General features: G+C 37.2%; 2 protein-coding genes across 5 annotated transcripts in view; one reads left to right on the forward strand and one right to left on the reverse strand.

The window, feature by feature from the left end:
- The window catches only part of rtn1a (reticulon 1a), a 35,373-nt gene extending 16,883 nt beyond the window's left edge, over positions 1–18,490 (forward strand). The window contains exons 1-8 of one of the 4 annotated variants that reach the window (XM_056233150.1): positions 6,238–6,471; positions 10,575–10,589; positions 14,042–14,249; positions 14,340–14,478; positions 15,998–16,067; positions 16,921–16,967; positions 17,448–17,506; positions 17,621–18,490. In XM_056233150.1, coding sequence (XP_056089125.1) covers positions 6,429–6,471; positions 10,575–10,589; positions 14,042–14,249; positions 14,340–14,478; positions 15,998–16,067; positions 16,921–16,967; positions 17,448–17,506; positions 17,621–17,660 — 621 coding nt within the window. In that variant the 5' untranslated portion in view covers positions 6,238–6,428 and the 3' untranslated portion in view covers positions 17,661–18,490. Of the gene's footprint in view, positions 1–6,237; positions 6,472–10,574; positions 10,590–14,041; positions 14,250–14,339; positions 14,479–15,997; positions 16,068–16,920; positions 16,968–17,447; positions 17,507–17,620 lie in introns of those variants that run through there. The other 3 variants (XM_056233148.1, XM_056233151.1, XM_056233149.1) reach the window with 3 other exon arrangements.
- Positions 18,491–19,728: 1,238 nt separating this feature from the next.
- The window catches only part of tdrd9 (tudor domain containing 9), a 34,769-nt gene continuing 32,375 nt past the window's right edge, over positions 19,729–22,122 (reverse strand). Inside the window, exons 32-35 of the mRNA XM_056233145.1 lie at positions 20,984–21,122; positions 20,308–20,426; positions 20,138–20,210; positions 19,729–20,048 (exon numbers count right to left, since the gene is read on the reverse strand). Coding sequence (XP_056089120.1) covers positions 19,950–20,048; positions 20,138–20,210; positions 20,308–20,426; positions 20,984–21,122 — 430 coding nt within the window. The 3' untranslated portion in view covers positions 19,729–19,949. The remainder of the gene's footprint in view (positions 20,049–20,137; positions 20,211–20,307; positions 20,427–20,983; positions 21,123–22,122) is intronic.

The following is a 22,122-nucleotide window of genomic DNA, read 5'->3' on the forward strand; positions in this document are numbered from 1 at the left end:
GGGGTCCTTCGAATATTGTGTTGTGACAATGGGAGGCCTTGGAGTCAAAAAGGTTGAGATCCTATAGGTTGAGAGCTCTGTAGGATTGCAGGTTTGGAAGCCAGCTAACATTAACGCTGTGACAGAGAACATCCACTGATGCCTGACAGCTGTGATGAGAGGTGGTGAGTGTCCTGAGCTGATGAAGTGATGATGTAGGAGTACCAGCTCATATCCTGTTTATCACCAAATGGCATCTCTAAACACATTCATTACAAAAAAATATTTTTTAATAGATCCTATGATGCAGTATATCACCATAATGGCTTACACGAGAGGTAGTTTACATAATTTAGGTAATTCAGAATTAAGGTAAAACCCCTTAAGTGTCACCGGCCCACCGGTGGGCCCATAGCCATTACATATTTAAAACAGTAATATCCTATACTAAATCTAAACTAATATTGACAAACTATATATCATTTGAAATATACAATCTCTAGTTTTCATATTTGGTGACATATTTTCAAAATAAATCACAGAGTAGCAAATTTAATCTATCAATTTGCAACAAGAATATTTTCATATTCCTAAGCCTTTATTTTGAAATAGGGATGAACATAAAAATCATGAAAGAATGGTAGAAATCTCAGTTTGTTTTCATGCCAATAGTTCAAAAGATAACATCCATTCAATTTTTGTAAGAAAAAAAGGTCTGAACATTTTTTAAATATAAAGAATAAAATAATAGATTCACCATTTGTGATGTGGCAGCAAGCTATAACGCACATACATACGTGTTATTTTTATGTGTTTATTAGAGGTTGAATTCATATCAAAATATGCCAAACTTCCCATACTACTTCTGAATAGGATGCCTACTTCATAAATTGTATGAAAATTGTGGAAATAATGGAACAGATCACTCAAACCACATTGTGGAAATGGAGGCGCCCTTATATGGGCAGTAATGGAGTCTGGTTGTGACCTAGTGAAAAAGTTTGGTACTGCGCCCAAACAAAATCTGACTGAAAGCTCACTTTTTGAGATATCAACCTAAAATTTGAAACACAACTTGTTTAGAGTTTTGGCTTTGATTTTCTTGCAATTTTAGAATCCACCAGGTTTTGAAAATATATATTTTATATAATTTTTACATTTTCATAAACTCAATTTTCTATAACCTTTTCTTTGTTTCACTTTCTTAATTTATTTCACATCTACAAAAATCTGCCAAATGTCTTCTTTAAAACAAGACCAATCTTACATATATATTCCAAAGCATTCTTGAATTACAACCATTTAAGTTCGAAATGTGCATTTTCATGTTTATTCAAAAAAGGGGGGTGTGACACTTAAAGCATAAGCTAATTCGCATAATCTTTTTCATTATCGAAAACAGTCATGCCAGACAAAAGAGTTGTGAATGTGAATTCACAGTCTGTATTGAATGCAATGCAATCAAATAAACATGAACCGCTAAATAATGTAGTCTGATTGACAAACAAAGGACTCTTATAAGCCGACTCTAGTGAATCAAACACATGTAGGACGTGGCCATCTGGCCAATGTATTGCCTATTCCCTAAAACGATTGACTCGTATGTGCTTGTTCTGTCAAAGAATAGTTCAAAACGGTGAGTTATAGTCTAAATTCATCTGAAATGCTGTATTGTACTTATATTTACAGCATTAGAGACATTTTCTGTCATTTTTGTAACCAAAATGATCCTTAATTTTGATTGTATTGAACCCAAAATATTCATTTAAATCATGGGTTCCTTGATTCCCTGTGTAATTCATCTCACTGATCTGATTCTTTATCAACTCTTTGAATGTGTAATGCCATCAGTTGATAATACTACAGTGCTCAGAGGATGCAGTGATGAGGAGATAATTGTCACAGCTGGTGTTATCCATAAAAGTTTAAATAGAAAAGCCTGCTTATGTTTCAAGGACTAATTTGATTAGATGGTGCAGACAATGGCTGTTTTCAAAAGCACAAAAATGCAGTCTTTTTGAAAGGCATTAAATAACATCACACATTTGTGTAACAGCTTGTCTACTAAAATGCCTTAATCTATTAATCTATTATTTTGAAGGCAGCATAGGTTAACGATTAGACTAGAATAAATAAATTCCCATTTTCCATCCATAAATATGCATTGTAGCCATTAAATGCTTGTTTATAACTAAAGCTCGCTTGATTTATTTATTGTTTATGTCTAGATCATCAGATATGACAACATTGTCCTTTGAAAGCGATATGAACCCAGTTTCAATGTGAAGTGCCTTGTTTGTGAAGTCATTGACTGGCCAGGCAGGCACAGCCACAGACTGGGTCATTGAGTCTGAATTAGGGGATAATCTCCCTCTAGTGGTGGGTTTAAACAACTGCTGTGTGGCTTATTTACATAACTTCTCAATAACAAAGAGCCAGCAGAAAAGCTCTAGTGTACCCTGACCCAAAAAGATATTACAGCTCCTATGGTGTGGTATTGATCATTATTAACTTTTGTGAGTTAAATTCTAAACAACATGAAGTGTACTGCTGTTGCTCATATTCTTAATGAATAAAATTGCAAGCCTTCATTTGGATATTTATGGCAGGAGGTGAAATTATATTCTGTTGGGTTTATGAACTTGTTGACTCCAGAACCAGAACACACATCTCTAAACATGCTCATCTCTGGAGTCAGTCCACCTCTCAAGTGTTTGCGTGAACCTGAGAGCCATGCAATCGTGACAGCGATGGGAGGAATGAACATTAAAACAAATTAATGTGTTTTGGATCAAGTTGTTCTCTCCAGAAAAGCAGACTTTATAGCTTGTTGTATTTTTATATAGTATTTTTATATAACTCTCTTGTAAAATGGGGGCAGTGCATGCACATATGATGATACAAGCATGTTTTTCCTCATCATTTTGACGAAGAAACAGCAGTTGATATAACATATTAATTAATTTGCTATACGTTGCTTCGTTTATTCATTGATTTCTTATATTAAAGGTATAATATATTAGGTTGTATAACATACTCGTGTATATCTGATGTTGTGAATTGCGTTTACACACACACACACACACACACACACACATTCCATTCAATGTCTGGTGAGTGAAACTGAAGGTTCTGGAATGTTGGAAAAAGAGGTCAACGCCTTTTCTGCAGCTCTCCCGTAGATCCCCTGCAGAGGGCGGTAGAGACTGCAGTTTTATGTAACAAAGCTTTAGGTTTTTTAATTGAAATACTTTATTTGAACATTACCAACAGACTGCTCTATAGTGGTGAAGTATATCGTCATGTGAATGGGCGGGGTGTTTTTAATGTGGTGATTTTAAACCATTAAAACAACTATTACACTGCAATTCTGACTGAGACAATCTGATCTGGATCACCAGATCAGCCTGTTGCCATAGTAACACGGGAGGCAGGGAGCTTAAACTGTTATCCTGGTGAGCGCTTTGTGGGAAGATGCTATGGCCTATGGGAAACAGAAGACGATGATGAAAATGAATAACACTGAAATCGTCGAATACCAAACCTTCTGGAAAAAATTCACTTTTTGTTTCTCTGTTGTAATGAGAATGTAGCTCTATTATTATTTGTAACTCAGTCTGTAAGGACTTTTTAATGAGTTAGCCTGCAATGTTCTAAGTATGGAAGCTTGTTTCTGCAACGGAATTGTGAGTTTTAAAGTCGAATTGCGGGATATAAACTAACGTTAAACTCGCAGTTACCTTTTTTATTTTTTTTTATTCAGTGGCGGAAACAAAGCTTCAGACCTTATTCACTATAGCGCCATCTTTGATTTTTAAAGGCACACTATGCAGGAATTCCGTTTTTGTCAAACAGCGACCCCTAGAGTCGCTATGGAGTACTTGCATTTAATGTTACTGTCGTAAATACCACTCACGCAGAGCGTCTCTGCCATAGACTGGTCTCTGCACTCACAGCCTGATACTCCTTTGAAGCTGTTATATTAAGGTACAAATCTTGCATAGAGTGCATTTTTTGCAAAATGTGTTTTTGAACTCAAGCTGAGCGCTCGTGTCCGCTGCTATCAGTGTCATGGATACATAGTGTCTCTTGTGGCGGCGCGCGCGCAGTCTTCCCTCGGACGCGCTCTTCAATCTATTGCCGTTGCGGAGACTCTCTATTCATTCCGGTGAAATCACAAAATAAAATGCACAAAAACGTGTCCCTGCTTGATATAGACTGTAACCACTGATGAACATATTCAGTTTTGATGAGAGAGAAAAAACTTAGAACCTGTAACCTCTGACACGCTTGGCAAAAGATCTACCACTAGACCATTAAAGAACTCAAACAAAACTTGCGGATCGATGCATTTATTTACGGGTTGAGCAGAGAGGCTCATTCTCTTTTCCTTGTCTCTTCCGACCGCGTTTTCTTTGCTTTTTCCATCGTCGAGTATCACGTCTGAAAAGCGCGCAAGTGTCTTCGTGCTTCATGCTGTGGTTGATGTGTGTGACGTCGTTGCCGTAAAGCATGTCGTGATTCTCGCAGATTTGTCGGGGGCGCTCCTCTCAAACTTGCATTGCTAGTTTTTCCAGCGGCGTCCCCCCAAGCTTTACTACCAGGATGATTCGCCCTACTATGAGTTTGTTTACCACCGAAATGACTTTGAAGCTGTTATATTAAGGTACAATTCTTGCATAGTGTGCCTTTAACTGGAATGAAAGCGAGGCTGTGAGGGATAGACTTGCCGTGTTTTCAATGGCATCTGCTGTAAAAAGCTGTAGAAAGCTTCAAGTTTTCATGAACTTTAACTTAAAGGAGAACTCCGGTACAAAATGAACCTTTGGTCTAATAAAACATTGGTACCTAGTCAACCGTTCTCTGAGATTTGTTTTCATGATAATCGAATGTAAAGAGTTGTATCTCTAAAAACTGTTTAGCGTATAACGCTAGTAATGGGGGCATCTATTAAGTAAAAAGAAATCGCTAGTTTATACCACTAACAAGACTCAAAATAGCCCCACACTAACACAGTAACATAATGAGGATCCCTACATGCAAAACGAAGCATTGAGAACTTTGTAAGTGTACAGACCGTTTAATAAGAAGATAAAGATAAAGACAGTCCACTTCGTGTATACAGACAGGATCCATCTTTGGAAAACAGTCTCAACTAGTCAAACCACGAACGACGTTCTAAGTGAGCTGAACTGTATGAAGTTCAGTGAACTTCTGAACTGTATGAATGGCGTTCGTGGTTTGATTAGTCGAGTCTGTTTTCCAAAGATGGCTGCTGTCTGTATACACGAAGTGGACTGTCTTCATAAAATATCTTCTTATTAAACGGTCTGTACACTTACAAAGTTCTCAATGCTTCGTTTTGCATGTAGGGACCCTCATTATGTTACTGTGTTAGTGTGGGGCTATTTTGAGTCTTGTTAGTGGTATAAACTAGCGATTTCTTTTTACTTATTAAATGCCCCCATTACTAGCGTTATACGCTAAACAGTTTTTAGAGATAAAACTCTTTACATTCGATTATCATGAAAACAAATCTCAGAGAACGGTTGACTAGGTACCAATGTTTTATTAGACCAAAGGTTCATTTTGCGCCGGAGTTCTCCTTTAAGTTATTTGTCTACTGAAATTTCTACTTAGATCTAACTACGGTTGGACGCTCAGTCAACTTGCTCTCGAGTGTTCATGGGCCTGCTTTCAGTGCTTTGACCGTTCCAACATGGCGGACGGCTTACGGCCCATAGAAACAGCCACTATGTATATCTATGTTTCTATCCCTCACAGCCTCGCTTTCATTCCCGTTAAAATAAAAAAAAATTGCTGTGAATAAGATCTATATGAGCTGTGGAAAATCATATTAAGTGATCTAGGAGCTTTTTACAGCGGATGCCACTGAAAACATGGCAAGTCAATCCCTCACAGCCTCGCTTTCATACCGTGGCGCTGCTCTGAAAAAATGGTCTATAGGTTAAGTCATAATGCAATAAAATAATACCTGTTTGCGGATAGCCTACCAAGAAATAAATGACCCATCAGACTCCACCCATTTTTTGCCGACAACAATACCACTGAGGTCACATGACCATATGTTTATGGATGAGCTTTGTTGGGTAGGGTGGGGCCTCTTTGATCTGAATCCCCCCATCTCGCCCCGGGCGCTGCATATGGTACGATCCGCTCTCTGCGGTGGAGGAGGCTGCAGTGTTTACTGTTTCATCCAGCAGAGCGCCACCTCTTCTTCTCCTTCTCCTTCTCCTTCTCTTTCTCTTTCTCTGCCTGTTTCCTTACTGAGTAGCTGTAGCGTCCCTCTCCCCTGCTCTCTTCTCTCTTTTCTGGCCATTCATGCCGTTCGGACGTGTGAGATAGTGGGTCTCGGGAATACACAAGATCAGCGAGAGGGAAAAAAGAAAGACGACAGCAGCGAGAGAAGCGACAGAGGAGGGGAAGACATGGATAAAGGGAAGTGCACCTGGAGCAGCTGGAGAGGACAGGGTACAGATTTCGTGTTTGTCTGTGTAAAACTGCATTTTATGGTATTTATCTCACAACGCCATGTTTGATTTGCGTATTTTATGCCATATATTTTAGGTTTTCCGTTTTACATGAAGCCTCAGCTTCCTCTCGGTCTCTGCGCTGGTGGGACAAAGAGAGGAGAGGCATCTGTTTTGGGATGAGGGCTGGCAGGTGGTCTGTCTGCTTCATAGTAATGCTGATATGGAAACCCCGCTGTGTCGTTAGATTAGGCTCCGGGTGCCATGATACAGAGTTCAGGCTGTTTTTATATTCAATCTCGGTTACAGCAACGCTAGATGAGGCTGTCGCTATAGCAACCAGGTCACACCCATCCTGATTACGTCATTGTCTTCAACAGGCATCCATGATACCTAGAGAAGGAAAAAATACCTAGAGAAGGAAGACATTGAACATATTGTTGATTACATTCTGTGTATTGTATTGAATAATATTATAAACATGTCATCTCTATTTTTTGCAGTGATAAAAAAATACCTAGAGAATGAAAGAGGGAGAGGATGGAAGAGTAGTTTGCTAAAAAAAGAGAAAAAAACAGAAAACGCCTCTAGGCTTTTCCAGTAGAATGGCAGGCACATTTTAAATGTCCATCCAGATAAAGGTAGTGCAGACATGGCATTTATAGATACTGCATTGTGTGAATGTTTGCAGTCTGTGTTTGTAAAGCTACAGTATGTGTGTACGATTGTGTTTAAAGCTGAAATTGTCTGTAACTAGGTGAAAAATTCAGCGTTATAGTTAGCCTGAAACCATTCTCAGTATTAGGTGTTCTGAATGGTTTCTGCTATGGCGTCTCTAGTTGTTTGATAGGGCGTTTTAGTCATATATATATATATGCATAGATGTCTCATTCGTGGCTGTTACCATGGGTCACAGCGTCAGCTAACACAACATTAAAAAGTCTAAAGTAAAAACATTAAAAAGTACCATAGTTAAAACCTGTAATATTGATTAAATGCATTTAAAAACACAAACCAACACACTCTCACCTGTGAAAGGTTCCAAGGAGGAAATGTGCGACAGTTGAGTGCGTGAAGTGTCCAACATTCCACACATTTTGGGATGCACTTATGCCTATTTTCTCTTTACTCTTAATCACATTTTTTCTATATTTACATCTATTTGTATGACATCACTATTTTCCCTGCAGGAGCATATGACATCACTATGAAATCATTTCTTGTTTTTGATGATTCATATTGAACTCAGACCCCTCTAAATACATTCTCATGCACACAGAGAGAAAACATTCAGTGCTGTATTGTTAAAACCAATTACAGACCTGAAGTCGATGTTTCTGTTTTATTTGAACTCATTAATATACATTCGTCTGTAGCTAGAAACTTAATTAAATCAAAGCAAGTAAATAATTAATAGCTTATTAATGGATTTCTTCTGATTACACATTTACACTTAACAAAACCACTGCTTAAGTTTCGTTTCGTTTAGTAGACTTAAATGGAAACGTGTACACAATGCATTTGTTACAGTATCTTTATTTAGTTGTGTTTATCTGTATATATAGCGCCATCTCTGAAAATTCAGTATAATAATAATAATGGGATTGGTCAAGAGTAGTAAGGAATCAGATAAATATCTCTGTTTTTCTTCCTCAAATCAGCTTGACCCATCCCTTCCCTCTCACAACGATATGTGTAACAAATAAATGAATCATTAGGAACATATATTCCCTCTAGATTTCACTTATTGTTGTATCGTTTGTTTGGTGGGGCTGCTCATCCTGTCCACTTGGTTTCCGTTTCCCGTTTAGCTCTAGAATTGCATGGTTGTGTGTGTGCAACTCTCTTGATTCTAACATATTACACATCTTGGCTTGCAGAAAATTGGATAGTTTTTGCAGTTATTTTATTCAGATGAGGAGCCCAATATACTCTATGAGTACCAGGATTGTGATCGCTGTAAATCTGCCACCTGGGTCACCTTTTTTTTTAGATTTATATGTCAGCAGCCCAGATCATTAACCAATAAGCTACCACCAACCCTAATTAAAACTTAAACTGGCACAAAAATGTGAAAAAAACAGCATCGTTGGTGTGGATTCAGTGAAGTGCTACTTGTTTTAAAGGGACTGTTCAACCAAAAATGTTATCATCATCATTTACTCACCCTCATGTCATTCCAAACCTGCATGACTTTCTTCTTTGGTGCATAAATTGAGGTATTGTGAAAAATGTCTCTGTGTTTTTTGTACAGTGGAAGACAACGCTAATCAAAACAGTTTTGATTACCAGCATTCATCAAAATATATTATTTTGTGTTCTGCAGAATAAAGAAAGTCATACAGGTGACAGCATAAGGCAATGACGACAGACTTTTCTATATTTAACTTTTGTGGCAGGGTGAACAAAGACAAACACAGTGAGTAAAATAAAATATACATACAATATTAAAAAGGTGGAGAATAAAGTGTCTAATGGGAATATAGTGTTGTAACTCGCCATGCTCGGGCATTGTGAAGGTCAGAAGTGCAGAGAAGAGTTTAAGGAGGTCACACATGCTCCCTTTCTGGTCCGGGATGTGTTTCACAGCTTAGCTTACTAGCTTAGCATAGTGCTAACCGATTAAGAAAACCTGTTTTGATTCGCTAAAACGATATCCAGACGTTCAGCCATTTTGAATGAACATTCAGGCTTTCAGTCCCAATAGTGTGCATCAGTGCCTGCCCACTTTCTCAGCCGCCTTGGTTTTTTAGAAGTATTTTTCCCATTCATTTATCCCATGGGGACTTTTAAAAAACTCTTAAAGAGTTATTAGCTATGAATTAAACCAGTCAGCTACGAGGTGAATCACAGAAAGACAAATGCTTTACGGAGAGAAATAACTACAGTCCCATGGAGCATTGTGAATGACATAATTGAAATAAATACGATAGAGACATATAAAACTATTGATTTAAAGATGTTTATTATGTAAATTATAGATATTTTACATTTAATGCGCACACACACAAAAACACACACATATATATAGTAGGTCGCATCGTTTCCGGTTCAGGACTTTTGTATGTGCTTCAAATCAATATAGAGCCGTTTTACTCAAGATACCTTCAAAAGAGTGAGCAAAGATCAAAGATGAGCATAACCGATGATGCCCTATTTTTCTTCTTCTCACTAACATTTAGATATTTAAATCGAATAAAATGTCATCAATAAAAGAACTAGGCTAGCTAGGTTAGCTGATTACCTTAAAGTCCATAGATATCGCAATCAGTTCGTACTGCCGTTAACACTGTCTCCGACAAGTGGATGCAATAAGACCTGTTTTCCTGTTAGTGTGACATTCACCATTGAGCCTATGTAGTTTTTCACAATGAATTCTGCTGTTGAACATGATTATTTAAAAAAAATAAGTTGAAATAATGTGGGCTGATGGTTGGCCTCAACAAAAGCATATGCCATCGCTTAATAACCTTGTATCTCACAGTAGGCCTGTCTTTTTTTAAGTTATTGTAATCAGTTCCCCTACAGAGAAAATACATTTTACTAAATACATTTTTACTTCCAGAACTCCACAGTAGCACTCAGGCTTTTGCTTGTGGCAATGACTTTTCATTTAGGAAGTGAATAGTTGGATACAATGTCGGCCTGGGTGCCAAGCTCTCTGATGCTATAATTACACTCCGACATTTAGACACCAGCACACATGCACACAATTACCCCCCACCACCACCTTCGTATTTTAAGCTGGCCCCCTAAGCAATGTGTGTAAGGGAAACTGGAACACTGTATCTATAGCAACTGCTGCTGCCCTCTTTCTTTCTTTTCACACACACACATACTCGATGAAACAAGATGGATAAATTGGGTTCTATGATGGGTCACACATAATTCTGTTTTTGATTGTGTTTTTGTTCAATCTGAGCTATTTGTCACCCGGTATGCTGTGTTTTGTGTGTGTGTGTGTGTGTGTGTGTTTGTCTGTCCATTATTAGCCAATGGTAGTATGAGCAGGCCCCCCTCCCTCTCATTCCCTGCCTTTCTCTCTCTCCTTTTGTGTGCGTTCCCACTCACTGTCTCTCTCTCTCTTTTTCTTGCTGTCTGCAGTCATGGGTGGTTCAGGTCAGTATCTCTCTCTGTCTTCTGTTAGTTTTGGTGTTTTGACATCAAAAACCAGGGGCCTCTGTGATAGTATTGATTTATGAGTCTATAGTGATGGAGTTAACTATAGATGTCACTGGTTTTGATGGATAAGTGAATTCTGTGGTGCTGTAGTGTTCATATTATGGAGCCCATGTTAAGTCACCTAACTACTGTATATTCGTAAACATTAATATTATATTAGTCTACATTAGTTAGTCAATGATTAAAGGTGTGTGTGAGGAAAAAGAGTGTGAGCATTACTGTTTTTAGTCTTGTTCTATTTAAAGAGGTGGTTAACAGAAGGATTTCTCAGAGTAGGAAAGTGTATCATTATCAAGGGTTGTATTTTAAGTTGTTTGCTGTTTAACATTAGAACATCAGAATTAAAACATAATTGATAGTGTATCCAACTCAGTCAAATCCGAAGTCTGCACTTCATCTTGGAGAAAATCATTTGGAAAAATCTTGAGATAAAAATGGCCGATATTTCTGCCCTCCTCTAAGCTCTGCCGGGCTAAATTTAGCCCAGTGGGACCAATGGGAGAATCACGCAGGGGACTACAGATGTCGTGCACACGCTAGAGTGTGACAGACCAGCTTCAGTGAGTGTGTGTAACAGTTTCTTCCAAAGCTGCAACCAAAGGTGTAAAAATACAGGTGTAAAAGAAAAGGAAAAAACATCAGCTATAGGGAGCTCTCGGTTGCTGCAGAGACTGAAGAGATGATTCAGAGATCTCAATCTGCTGGTTCGCATGGCAACAAGTTAACAATTCTACTTGCTTCCGCTTTGTGATATTTGGGCAAAAATGGAAAGATGATTGTTTTTCCTCCAGTAGCCAAAGAAGAAAGATCTGGTCTTCTTAGATACCAGCTTGAAACCGGTCCATTATCTCACAAGCTTGCATTAAACCTGCTTGGTTATGAAGTAGGCTATCATAATAATTTAAAAGAACTTGCATACAAGTATGCAAAGAAGTGTACATTTTCTTTGATCAAACGAATGGGTCATAGTTTTTATTATATACAACAGGCTACTATTCAAAAGTTTGGGGTCAGTAAGATTTAAGAAATTCATACTTTTATTTGATGCATTGAATAAGGATGCATTAAATTGATTAAAACTGACAGTAAAGACATTTATGTTACAAAAGATTTCTATTTCAAATAAATGCTTAAACTATCTATTCTCATTAAAGAATCCTTAAAGAATTTATCACAGTTTCCACAAAACTTAAGCAGTACAACCATTTTCAACATCGATAATAATTAAAAAAATATATATATTGAGCAGCAAATCAGCATATTAGAATAATTTCTGAAGGATCATGTGACTGAAGACAGGAATAATGATGCTGAAAATTCAGCTTCCCATAACAGGAATAAATTACATTTTATTAAAATAAAAAACAGATATTTTCAATTGTAATAATATTTCACAATATGACTGTTTATGATCAAATAAATGCAGCCTTGATGAGCATAAGACACATTAAAAATTCTTACAGACCTAAAACTTTAGAACGGTAGTGTATGCGTATTGAAGCATAGCTAGAATGCTAATATTGAACAATCAGCACACAGGACTTTAACCAACCCCGCATCCGACTACTTCCCTGCTAAATATTATATGAAAAGCAGTATGTCAAATCAGTAGTACAGGACATTAGTTGTCATCAAATGTAAGATAGCAAATATAAGCTCCAGAATATTTCGAGTTTCCGTGGAGCAGTGTGTTTTCCGACCCATAATGAATATTAAATTTGGTCAGCGAGTGTGCTTGGTTTTAATCTGTTCATATACTGTATGCTCAAAGACTTTCCAAATTATTTTGTACTTGGTAGATGACAGACATCCAGTGAAGAGAACGACGAGACCGATTTGTAGGTTTGCATGTGGAGGATTGTGTGATGTCTGGGCTGGTAACCAAAATATTTGAACCCTGCTATTGGTGGTCCTTGAGCAAGACACTTAATAGGTTGCTTCAAGGGGGATTACTCTTGTAACTTAAGATGGATAAGTCTATAGTGATGTTGCAAACATAAATTCAACTCCCTTAATAGAGTAACAGTTATTTCACCATAGATGAGGTTGTGCCTTTTATCTGTGTCATTTTACATGGTCATACTTTACCATATGCAAACTAAACCTGCAATTTCAGAATGAGCAGGTTCTGGTGGCCTAAAAGTGTACAACCTTCATGCTCCTCTTCATTTCACTGTTATACCTCTTAAATTGAAGTTAATACAGTGAAGGCATATAGCTCAATGTGTCATTATATAACAGCACTTCTGATAACATGACTATTTGCACTGCATATGTGTTAGCTAACGTAAATAATTAACCCAGTAGAGTGTGTGTGCACACAGATGGTTAGGGTTAGATACGTTGACAACAGGTGCTGTGAGAGGTAGACAGGTGTGAACTGATAGCCTCAAGGTTACACTTTTGCAAGATATGCAGAATTTCTACTGTACTTACTGTAATACTATCTCTATTTAAAATTATTTTTATATGGAAAATGTAAAAAAAAAAATCATGGAAATGTATTGATCAGAAAGTGCCTCATTCACTCATAATTGCGTAGATAATTCGTATTTATATGCAAAGGAGAACGTCTCACAAAACAATTCCGCCTAATTCACAACACATCCATACACCCATGAGTTTGTTCTCATCCTACTGCTAATGAATCTATAGTGTTCTAAATGAGCAGCCATGTGCCTGAGGTTAGTATTTACATAAAACACAGCCAAACCATCTCCATAGAAGGGCTTTTCTGCACAACCTTTTGTCACTCTCAGCGTCTCTAAAAACATGCTTTTATCAGAGAGCATGTGCAGAGAGACCCTCGAGCAATGCCAATTGTGCCATCCTCAAAACCAGTTCAAACACAGTAAGCACCGTTTACAGACTCAGATTAGCTAGCTGAGTTTTCATGCAGCTCGAGCTACTGTATATGATGAAATATATTTAAGATGAAAATATTTCAAATTGTATCTCTTAACACATTTCTAAAGCCACTCAGAGTATATAGTTTTTGCTCACGTGCGGTTTGTGTAAATTTAGTAATTGATGAATCATGATTTGTTTGTGAAACCGGTCGTATGCAGATTTCACACAAATGTTAATTTCATTTAGTAGTAATAATTTAATTGCCAATGCTGTTGACACTAATACATAGTGATGAGCATAACACAAATACTAAACTGCTGTTAATTTGTGAGATGTCTACATAACCATGTTTTACAGGGCATAATTTCTGTACTAAAATATAACCAGTGCAGAGAAACTTGCATTCTGTGAATGTGTATACATGGTGATGAACAATCAGGTGCATGCTGTAATATTTGTGCACAAAAGTACATAAGAAGAACTGACCAGTGGATTGAACTCTTGTTTTATATTGTTTTTTTCTCCCTCTGTCTCTTCAGTGGTAGATCTGTTACATTGGCGGGATCTGAAGCAGTCTGGACTGGTGTTCGGCAGCGTGTTGCTGCTGCTGTTCTCTTTAACCCAGTTCAGTGTGGTGAGCGTTATAGCGTATCTCGCTCTGGCTGTCCTCTCCGCTACCGTCAGCTTCCGAATCTACAAATCAGTCCTGCAGGCAGTGCAAAAAACCGACGAGGGCCACCCCTTCAAGTTAGTCCAAATCTCAAGTTTGTCGTCTCCATTTGTGCGTATTAAGCAATGAACATGTTCATCCATTCTCATGGCTTCTCTCTTTTTCAGGGCCTATCTGGAGGTGGAGATCGCTCTCTCTGCAGATCAGATCAGTAAGTATGTGGATAAGACTCAGCTGTACATCAACACCACCATGAAGGAGCTTCGCAGGCTGTTTCTGGTTCAGGATCTGGTCGACTCCATTAAGGTGAAAACGGCTATTAACATTTCATTTACGAATATTACATCACCAAATTTTCGATGATACTATTGCAATTTCAATTTGAAAGCCAAACTCGAAATAATCTTTAGTATTAAAGGAATGGTTCGCTTAAAAATGAAAATTCTGTCATCGTTTACTCGCCCTCAAGTTGTTTCAAACCTGTTCGAATTTCTTTCTTCTGCTGAACACAAAAAGAAGATATTTTGATGAATGTCGGTAACCAAACAGTTGATGTACCCCTATTTTTTTTCCCTACTATGGAAGTCAGTGGGGTACATCAACTATTTGGTTACCGACATTCTTCAAAATATCTTCCTTTGTGTTCAACAGAAGAAATTCATACAGGTTTCATTTTTAAGTGAACTATTCCTTTAAAGGCACACTCACTAATTTTTCTTCACAGCAGTCTTTATACAGACACTTATTGGAATGGATGTAGTATTACACAAAAGGTTTCAGTTACAGATGCCTTGGTATAAATAACCTATGTCCTGGCATATTTGTTAAAGGGGTCATATGATGGTTCTAAAAAGAACATTATTTTGTTTAATGCAATGTCTTCACGTGGTTTTAGGTTAAAAAAAGCCATTATTTTACACATACCGTACATTATTGCTGCTCCTCTATGCCCCGCCTTTCTGAAACGCTTTTCAAATTCTTAAAATATGAAAATATACTTAAGCTGTGAGTCAGAAGCGCCAGACTGTCCCACTTTTTAGAATCAGCCTTTGTGCACAGCCGGCCTTGTACTCTCCCAGGTTTTGGAAACAGTCCTCCGAAAAATGCGTAGCACACAGTCGAATATTTTGGTTGGACTGTTCTGGAACAGTGTTGTAAATAAAGCTTAACCACTGTTTTCTAATTGTGTCGTCTTTTGGAAGGTCAAACAAAGTAGTTTGGCTTTCGCAACGAAAAACACAGCGTCTCCACCACATGGCGGCAACAATAACATAGCGAGAATAACAGTTAAGCCTTCTTTCTTTGCGTATACATTTGGGCGGTGTTATAAAACTCTGCCCCCACTCACTGACATACATTTGTGGAGGCATTTGAACGAAGCGTTTTAGGAAGGCGTGGCTAAGCCTTAACTTTTACAAAGAATATCTCTTTGCGTTTGAGACTTTGAGCTTTGTAACTCTGCAGATCTTATACATGCACAAACAGCTACATAACACACTAAAGATGAAGGAAAACAAGAAATCGCATCATATGACCCCTTTAAACACCAAAAGTGGCCAATAATTTTCAAGGTTGATTTCAATGGGTCATGTGATCTCAAAGATGAGTGGCACCCACCAAATTTAGAATGAAAGAGCTGTTTTAGGCCACTGATATGACTGCAGTCTTCATCTCATGTATAGTAGGTGTGTATTATTTTAAAGATATTTAAGTACTATTAATTTTGTTAGATGGTGGAAAAAGTTAGTGAGTGTTAAAAGGTTCAGTAAAAGCATTCAATGAAAACAGCTGTACCTTTGAGCTGACACCATGTGTCTGTGTTTAGTTTGCAGTGTTGATGTGGTTGTTGACGTATGTTGGAGCTCTGTTTAATGGCCTGACCCTGTTGATTCTGGGTAAGAATACAACACAAACATACAAATGTTTAGAGTCGGTATGATTCTTTTTTTTTACTGCTTTTGAAAGTCTCTTATGCTCACCGCTGCTTTTATTTGATCAAATATACAGTAAAACGGTAATATTGGGAAATATTATTACAATTTAAAATAACTGTTTTCTATTTTAAAATGTCTTGTGTCGGCAAAGCTGCATTTTCAGCATCATTACTCCAGTCTTCAGTGTCACATGATCCTTCAGAAATCATTCCAATATGCTCATGTGCTGCTCAGGAAACATTTTTTATTATTTTCGATGTTGAAAACAGAATATTCGGAATAATATTTGTTAGGTTTCTTTGATTTAATGGAAGTTCAAAAGAACGGCATTTATTTAAAATATAAATCCTTTGTAACATTATTAATGTCATCACTCTCAGTTTTGATTAATTTAATGTGTCCTTGCTGGATAATTTCTTTAAAAAAAAAAAAAAAAAAACTTTTTTGAACAGTAGTGTACACAGTACACACTATTACTGCTGTAAACCAGCATGTACAGCTGCTTAATGTCTTGAAATTTGAAAGAAATGTTTGATAACCTTTCTCGTATATCAGCACTGATTCGTGAATGTTGTTGATGTTCTAAGAACTGTACAGCAGTTTCTATTGTGTTGAGTGTTTGCTGTCTGATTTCCAACCATATCTTAAGTACACACTTCCATGTCAGGAAGGTTGGTGTTGTCACAAACACACACACTGCTGTAGGTCAGGGTGTTATAACCTTAAATGACGATGCAGCATTCTGGGAGAGCAGCTCTGTTGTCCTTCTCTCTGTTGTCCTGACTGTATTTCTCCTTTGTGTTTCTCTCTTTAGCTGTAGTTTCCATGTTTAGCGTGCCAGTGGTTTATGAAAAGTACCAGGTAATGTTGCCCCCAACATTTTTCTTTCTTTCTAAGGTCCATGTTGTTCCACAATATCAAAATGCCTGATGTTGATTGCTATACCAGTAAAATTTCATGATGCTTAATGCCAATTTTTAGCAATAACTAATGCTATTGAACATTTTTAAAGTTACAAAACTGGTTTATTTCGAAATTATTCCTTTAATTTGATATTAAATAAACATCTCTATACTTCTTTATAAATTATTCACGTACAGTCAGTAAAAAAGCAGTGAATGGTATTTCTTTTGGTATTGTTTTTTTATTTTTTATTAATTAACTACACATACTTACTCTTGGGTTAGGGTTTGTATTAAGGTTAGTTGCATGTAATTATACAGTCACTACATGTAACGTGTAACAAGGTATGGTTTCGTATGGACTTTGTACCAAAATACCAATGCATTTGACTTCCATATTGTCTATTGTGAATCCTCATTCTCTTTCTCTCCCTTTCAGACGCAGATTGATCAGTACTTAGGGCTGGTGCGCACCCAGGTTAACTCAATAATGGGAAAGTGAGTTCTTTATTACTATTAACGAACCTTAAACCGTGTTGGGCCTATATAAATTTGATACAAATTTCAGTTATTAGTTAAAATTACCAGTCTAATTTTTTGTTTGCTTTTCAGGATTAGAGAAAAGGTTCCTGGGGCCAAAAAGAAGGAATAAACTCTTTGCTTCTGTACAAGTAAACACTATAGCCAGTAAAAACTACAACTTTTGCCAGCACTGAAGGACCCCAACTACACAGGAGGCCAATATATCACCTCAAAAAATAATGATAAAAAAAGCATCAACAAAAAAAAGATCGTCATGTTAGTGTAACGGCACCAATAAACCCCCCTCCCCTGTTGCCAGTCACAGGTGAAGCCCTGCATAAATAACTAACACTGATTCACATTAATGACACCTTGTGGGCGATCGTAGACCTATAGATATACCAGAGGGACACACACGCAGTGCTTCTCTCTTTCATTGCTTCTGATTTAAGTGCATGAAGTCCAGTCTTGAGTAAATATTTGCTATCTCTGCAGTGCTCTTCCTCTCTCTGCTTTATTTTGCAGTGCATATTTCCTGCTGTAAAACGTGACACAAAAATGAAAATCATGCCTGTCATATAATCTCCTGCTGCCATGTCGATTAATCGCTTAATTCAACGTCACTGCTAGAGTGGCTCTGTGTACAGACATACTTATTAATATCAAGTTGAATTGTGGATTCTTTTTTGTTGTTGTTCTTTTGTGTATTCGAGCACAATGATAATTTGAGGATGTTATTACTAAATGTGTAACTGTAATTTTTGCAGAACTGTAGGGATAGGTGTAGGTGTTTAAAGACATGCTTTGTGGTCCTTCTCTAGGGCAAATGATGGTCAGACTGCAGAGCTAAACTCTGTCCAACTTTGTACGATGTTCAGTGTTCAGTTATTTTAAGGTCTTTAACTATTTGCACTCTGTATTTAATTGACGAATGAGAAAAATAAATGTTCCTTAATGTAAGAGGGTTGGTGTCTTGTCATTCATAGAAAATTTTGAGAAAGTTAAAGAGAAAGTCATGATGGGACAGAAAAGTGGTATATGCTTGGTGTATTATACATTGTGCAATAAAAACATTTAATGCACACCTACTTAAAAGGAAATCCCCCAAAAAAATTCATTTGGCAATTTATTGAATTCGCTTAGCCTTATCCAACATTTTGGTTTTCTTATTTCAAAGGGAATTAAAACAATCATTTAACAGACTTGGGCTAATGTTGAGTGTTCTAATAAACATTGTTGAAACTTTTCCTCCTAGTATTGTGTATGTTTTTTTTTTTCATTATAAATTTGGACAAGCTGTGCACCAGAACACCTTTGTAACCCATGGCCTTAAAACCTTTTACTCTTCTACCTTTAAAAATACTTAAACCTTCCCATTCAGGCTTTCTGATCCAACATCAAAGTATGTTCACAAACTTTAGCCTCTTGTTTCCATCTGTTTTTTTTTTTTAATCTATTCAATGGTGTTAAAAATTCAAACCTCAGTGTAAAATGAAGACAACATAAGTAGCGACATCTTTTCTTCCAAATTGTGATATATATCCGAGTGAAACAATGTCATCTGTCATCTTGTTTCCATCTGAAAAAATAGAGGGGAAAATAGAGACTTGTTCTATTCGTTGGTTGTTGATTGGACAGAGGCAGATCTGAATGCTAGCTTGCAGTCGATTGTTAGAAATGGACAGGGTTTAAGCAGACTAGAGGAGTCCAGCATGTCCCTAGTCTTGTCATTTAACTGGATTGAGTTAGGACATAAATGAACTGTGTGCATGGATAAATCTTTCAAAATAAGATCAATAACTTATAGTATGGTGAATATACATTTCATGCCGACATCAAAAATAAATGAGATTCAAGAGCTTAAAGTGGAGGGGGAAAATACGCTTTTTTTGTGTTTTTTTGTATAATATAAATTACATTGTTTTGGTCTATTCCTCACATAAAGCTATTGTACAGCTTCAAAAGACTTATGATTTGTGCACTATATCCCATGGAAAACAATTTTTTTTCTGAAGGAATTTTGTTTTGTTTTCTTTTCAAAAAGAAGTCCAGGAATTTGAACAAATTATTTACTGTACACATCAAACTACAGCCAGAACATTAAACTCAAATTACAACTTAATTCAAACAGACATTATTTGAAAACATTACAAACATAGCATTAAAATTAGAAAAAAAATCTAGAAAAAAATAAAAAATGCAGTCGAATGCTATTTATTGCAATACAGATTGATGAACCCTGCATTGTGCAACTGAAATTCTTTTTCTCAAGTAACAAAAATGATTAAAACTAAAAAACTGCACATTTAAAAGAAATAACATTCAAGCATTTCCATCATCATCTGTTTCGATAATAATGAAAACCCAACAGAATCACCTATGTGATTCTGGAAGAAAATGATTTTCTGTATGATGCTCATCACATGTTTAGTAAGGTGATGGGATGCAGCTGAAACAATACGCCTTTGGATTTCCCATCATCCTTCGCCTGTAGCTCCATCTGCTGGGACCGATCCACCTGATGACACACATGGTGAAGAACCCAATGAACTCAATTCTACTGAGGGGCTTTATGAACTGAAGGCTTTAGGAATGGAGGATCCTTACCAGGTTCCATTTCTTGAATTTCTCGTAGTACACAGGTGTGCACTCTGGTCTGGGAGGGTTTTTAATGAACAGTCTAAAGATAAAGTGTCACACATGCTTCAATGATAGTTTTTACATGTCATATACACTCTCAAAGTGTCTTTGGAGGAGGATGGATGGAGATTGAGTACCTAACTAGTCGTTCGCGGGCCTCCTCCTGAAGACTGCTGATCTTCTCAGGGCTCAGGTTCAGTAAGCCGTGTGGTCCGTCACACACCAGCCTGTTCATTGTGCTTCTCAATGCATTTATCTACACATACACACATAGTCTTGCTTAACCAAACATTTTACCTTGCAACTTATTCTGGTCAAGAACCCACTCACTTTTACAAGAAAGAGCCTGACACTAGGGCTGGGCGATATGGCCAAAAAATCGTATCCTGATATTTTTTGGCTGAATGACGATATACTTTCTACCCTTTTTTACTTAAAAAAAAAAAAAAAAAAAAAATGTTTAAAATACGTTTTTATATTTTAGCAATACTTAGTCAGGATTATTGCGCTCCGTGCTTGTTCACTGAAGTCTGTGAAGTTTAATAAACTATACGCTTTAACTAGATCTTATGAGTTATTTTGAAGCTGTTAATATAAAGCATGTTTCATGTTTAGAACAGAGCTCACTGTTTCCTCCACTATTTTTCATTACTGTATAACGATATAAACGGTATTGCCTCATCCTGTATCATTTTTTTTTTTTTTTAAATCAATATATCGTACAAACTCGATAAACCACCCAGCCTTACTTGAGAGACAAAGCTGACTGTTGAATGCATAACCTCACTCTCCATCACACACACCAAAACATACCTCAGTGATGTCTTCAATATCAAACTTGACATCAAAAGCCAGCTCAATGTCATGTTCAGGAAGCATTGCTTCTTGGGAAATGGGATTCCAACCCAGCCCGCACAGAGCACCAGTAAAACAGGTTCTTTCCTCATTAGTGCTGCAAAAAAAGTGCGCATGTCATATTTAAATGTTCATTTAACATGTAAAAAGCATACTCAGGTAATTAAACAAGTGTGAATTGAAACCTGCTACCTAAAAATGCTGAAGGGGTTCATAAGCATGTATAGTCTTATAGGCCCACTGAAGTGCCTTAAAACACACAGCATTATTTAATGTGTTGACAATTTCCAGTGAAACGGGAAGACGGGGCGGAATATATAGAACAGCTCCTCCCCCTTTTTAAAATAGCCAATAGCGTTTAGTTTATGTTACAGCTCGGCCACAGCCGTTGAATACGGTAAAGCCGCAGTTTCCTCCTAATCTCTAACCGTTTCTCCTCCATATCGCTTTAAAATATAGCATTCTGTGCAGAGTTCAAAGGGGTCCGATGTTTTCTGTTCTGCGCCGACTTGTGAATCGTTCCCTATCCCCTATTTAGTGCACCTTTTTTCATTACTTTGAATGTGCCATTCACCATGTAGAACTTAGTAAATGTGTGAACATTTTGAAAAGTTTTGAACACATATCTTCTAAATGTGAATTGTGTCATTGTTTTGGTGCACACCAGAGCCATAGAGAGAAAGAGTTGCGACACTCCCATAGACCGCCATAGGAACTCTGGAATGCGGAAGTAACGCGTGTCGTGGAGCAGCCAATAGTTCCAAACACTGATAGTTTCTCCATTGAACCCCATTCATTTTCAGTGCTTCCGAAGTACGCTCGCTAGTAAATTAATGAAATTACTGTATTTTTTTACTTTTACACACATTAGCCGACCTCTCGTGAATCTAGTCTGTAGTTATATTTTATGTAGCCAGTTTTAGTAAATGTTTATTGGAAGATAATAGGTTAATTGCAGCTATAGCTTACGTGACCAATAGGGCTGCAACGATTAGTCGACGTTGTCGACAACGTCGACAATAAAAATTTGTCGACAAATATCTTTGTTGTCGAGTAGTCGTTTGATCTCACGTGACCTAATGTAAGGGCCTGCAATC

This window comes from Rhinichthys klamathensis, unplaced genomic scaffold (genome assembly GCF_029890125.1).
Source record: "Rhinichthys klamathensis goyatoka isolate OS25496 unplaced genomic scaffold, OSU_Roscu_1.1 h1tg000360l_1, whole genome shotgun sequence".
Taxonomy (NCBI): Eukaryota; Metazoa; Chordata; class Actinopteri; order Cypriniformes; family Leuciscidae; genus Rhinichthys; species Rhinichthys klamathensis.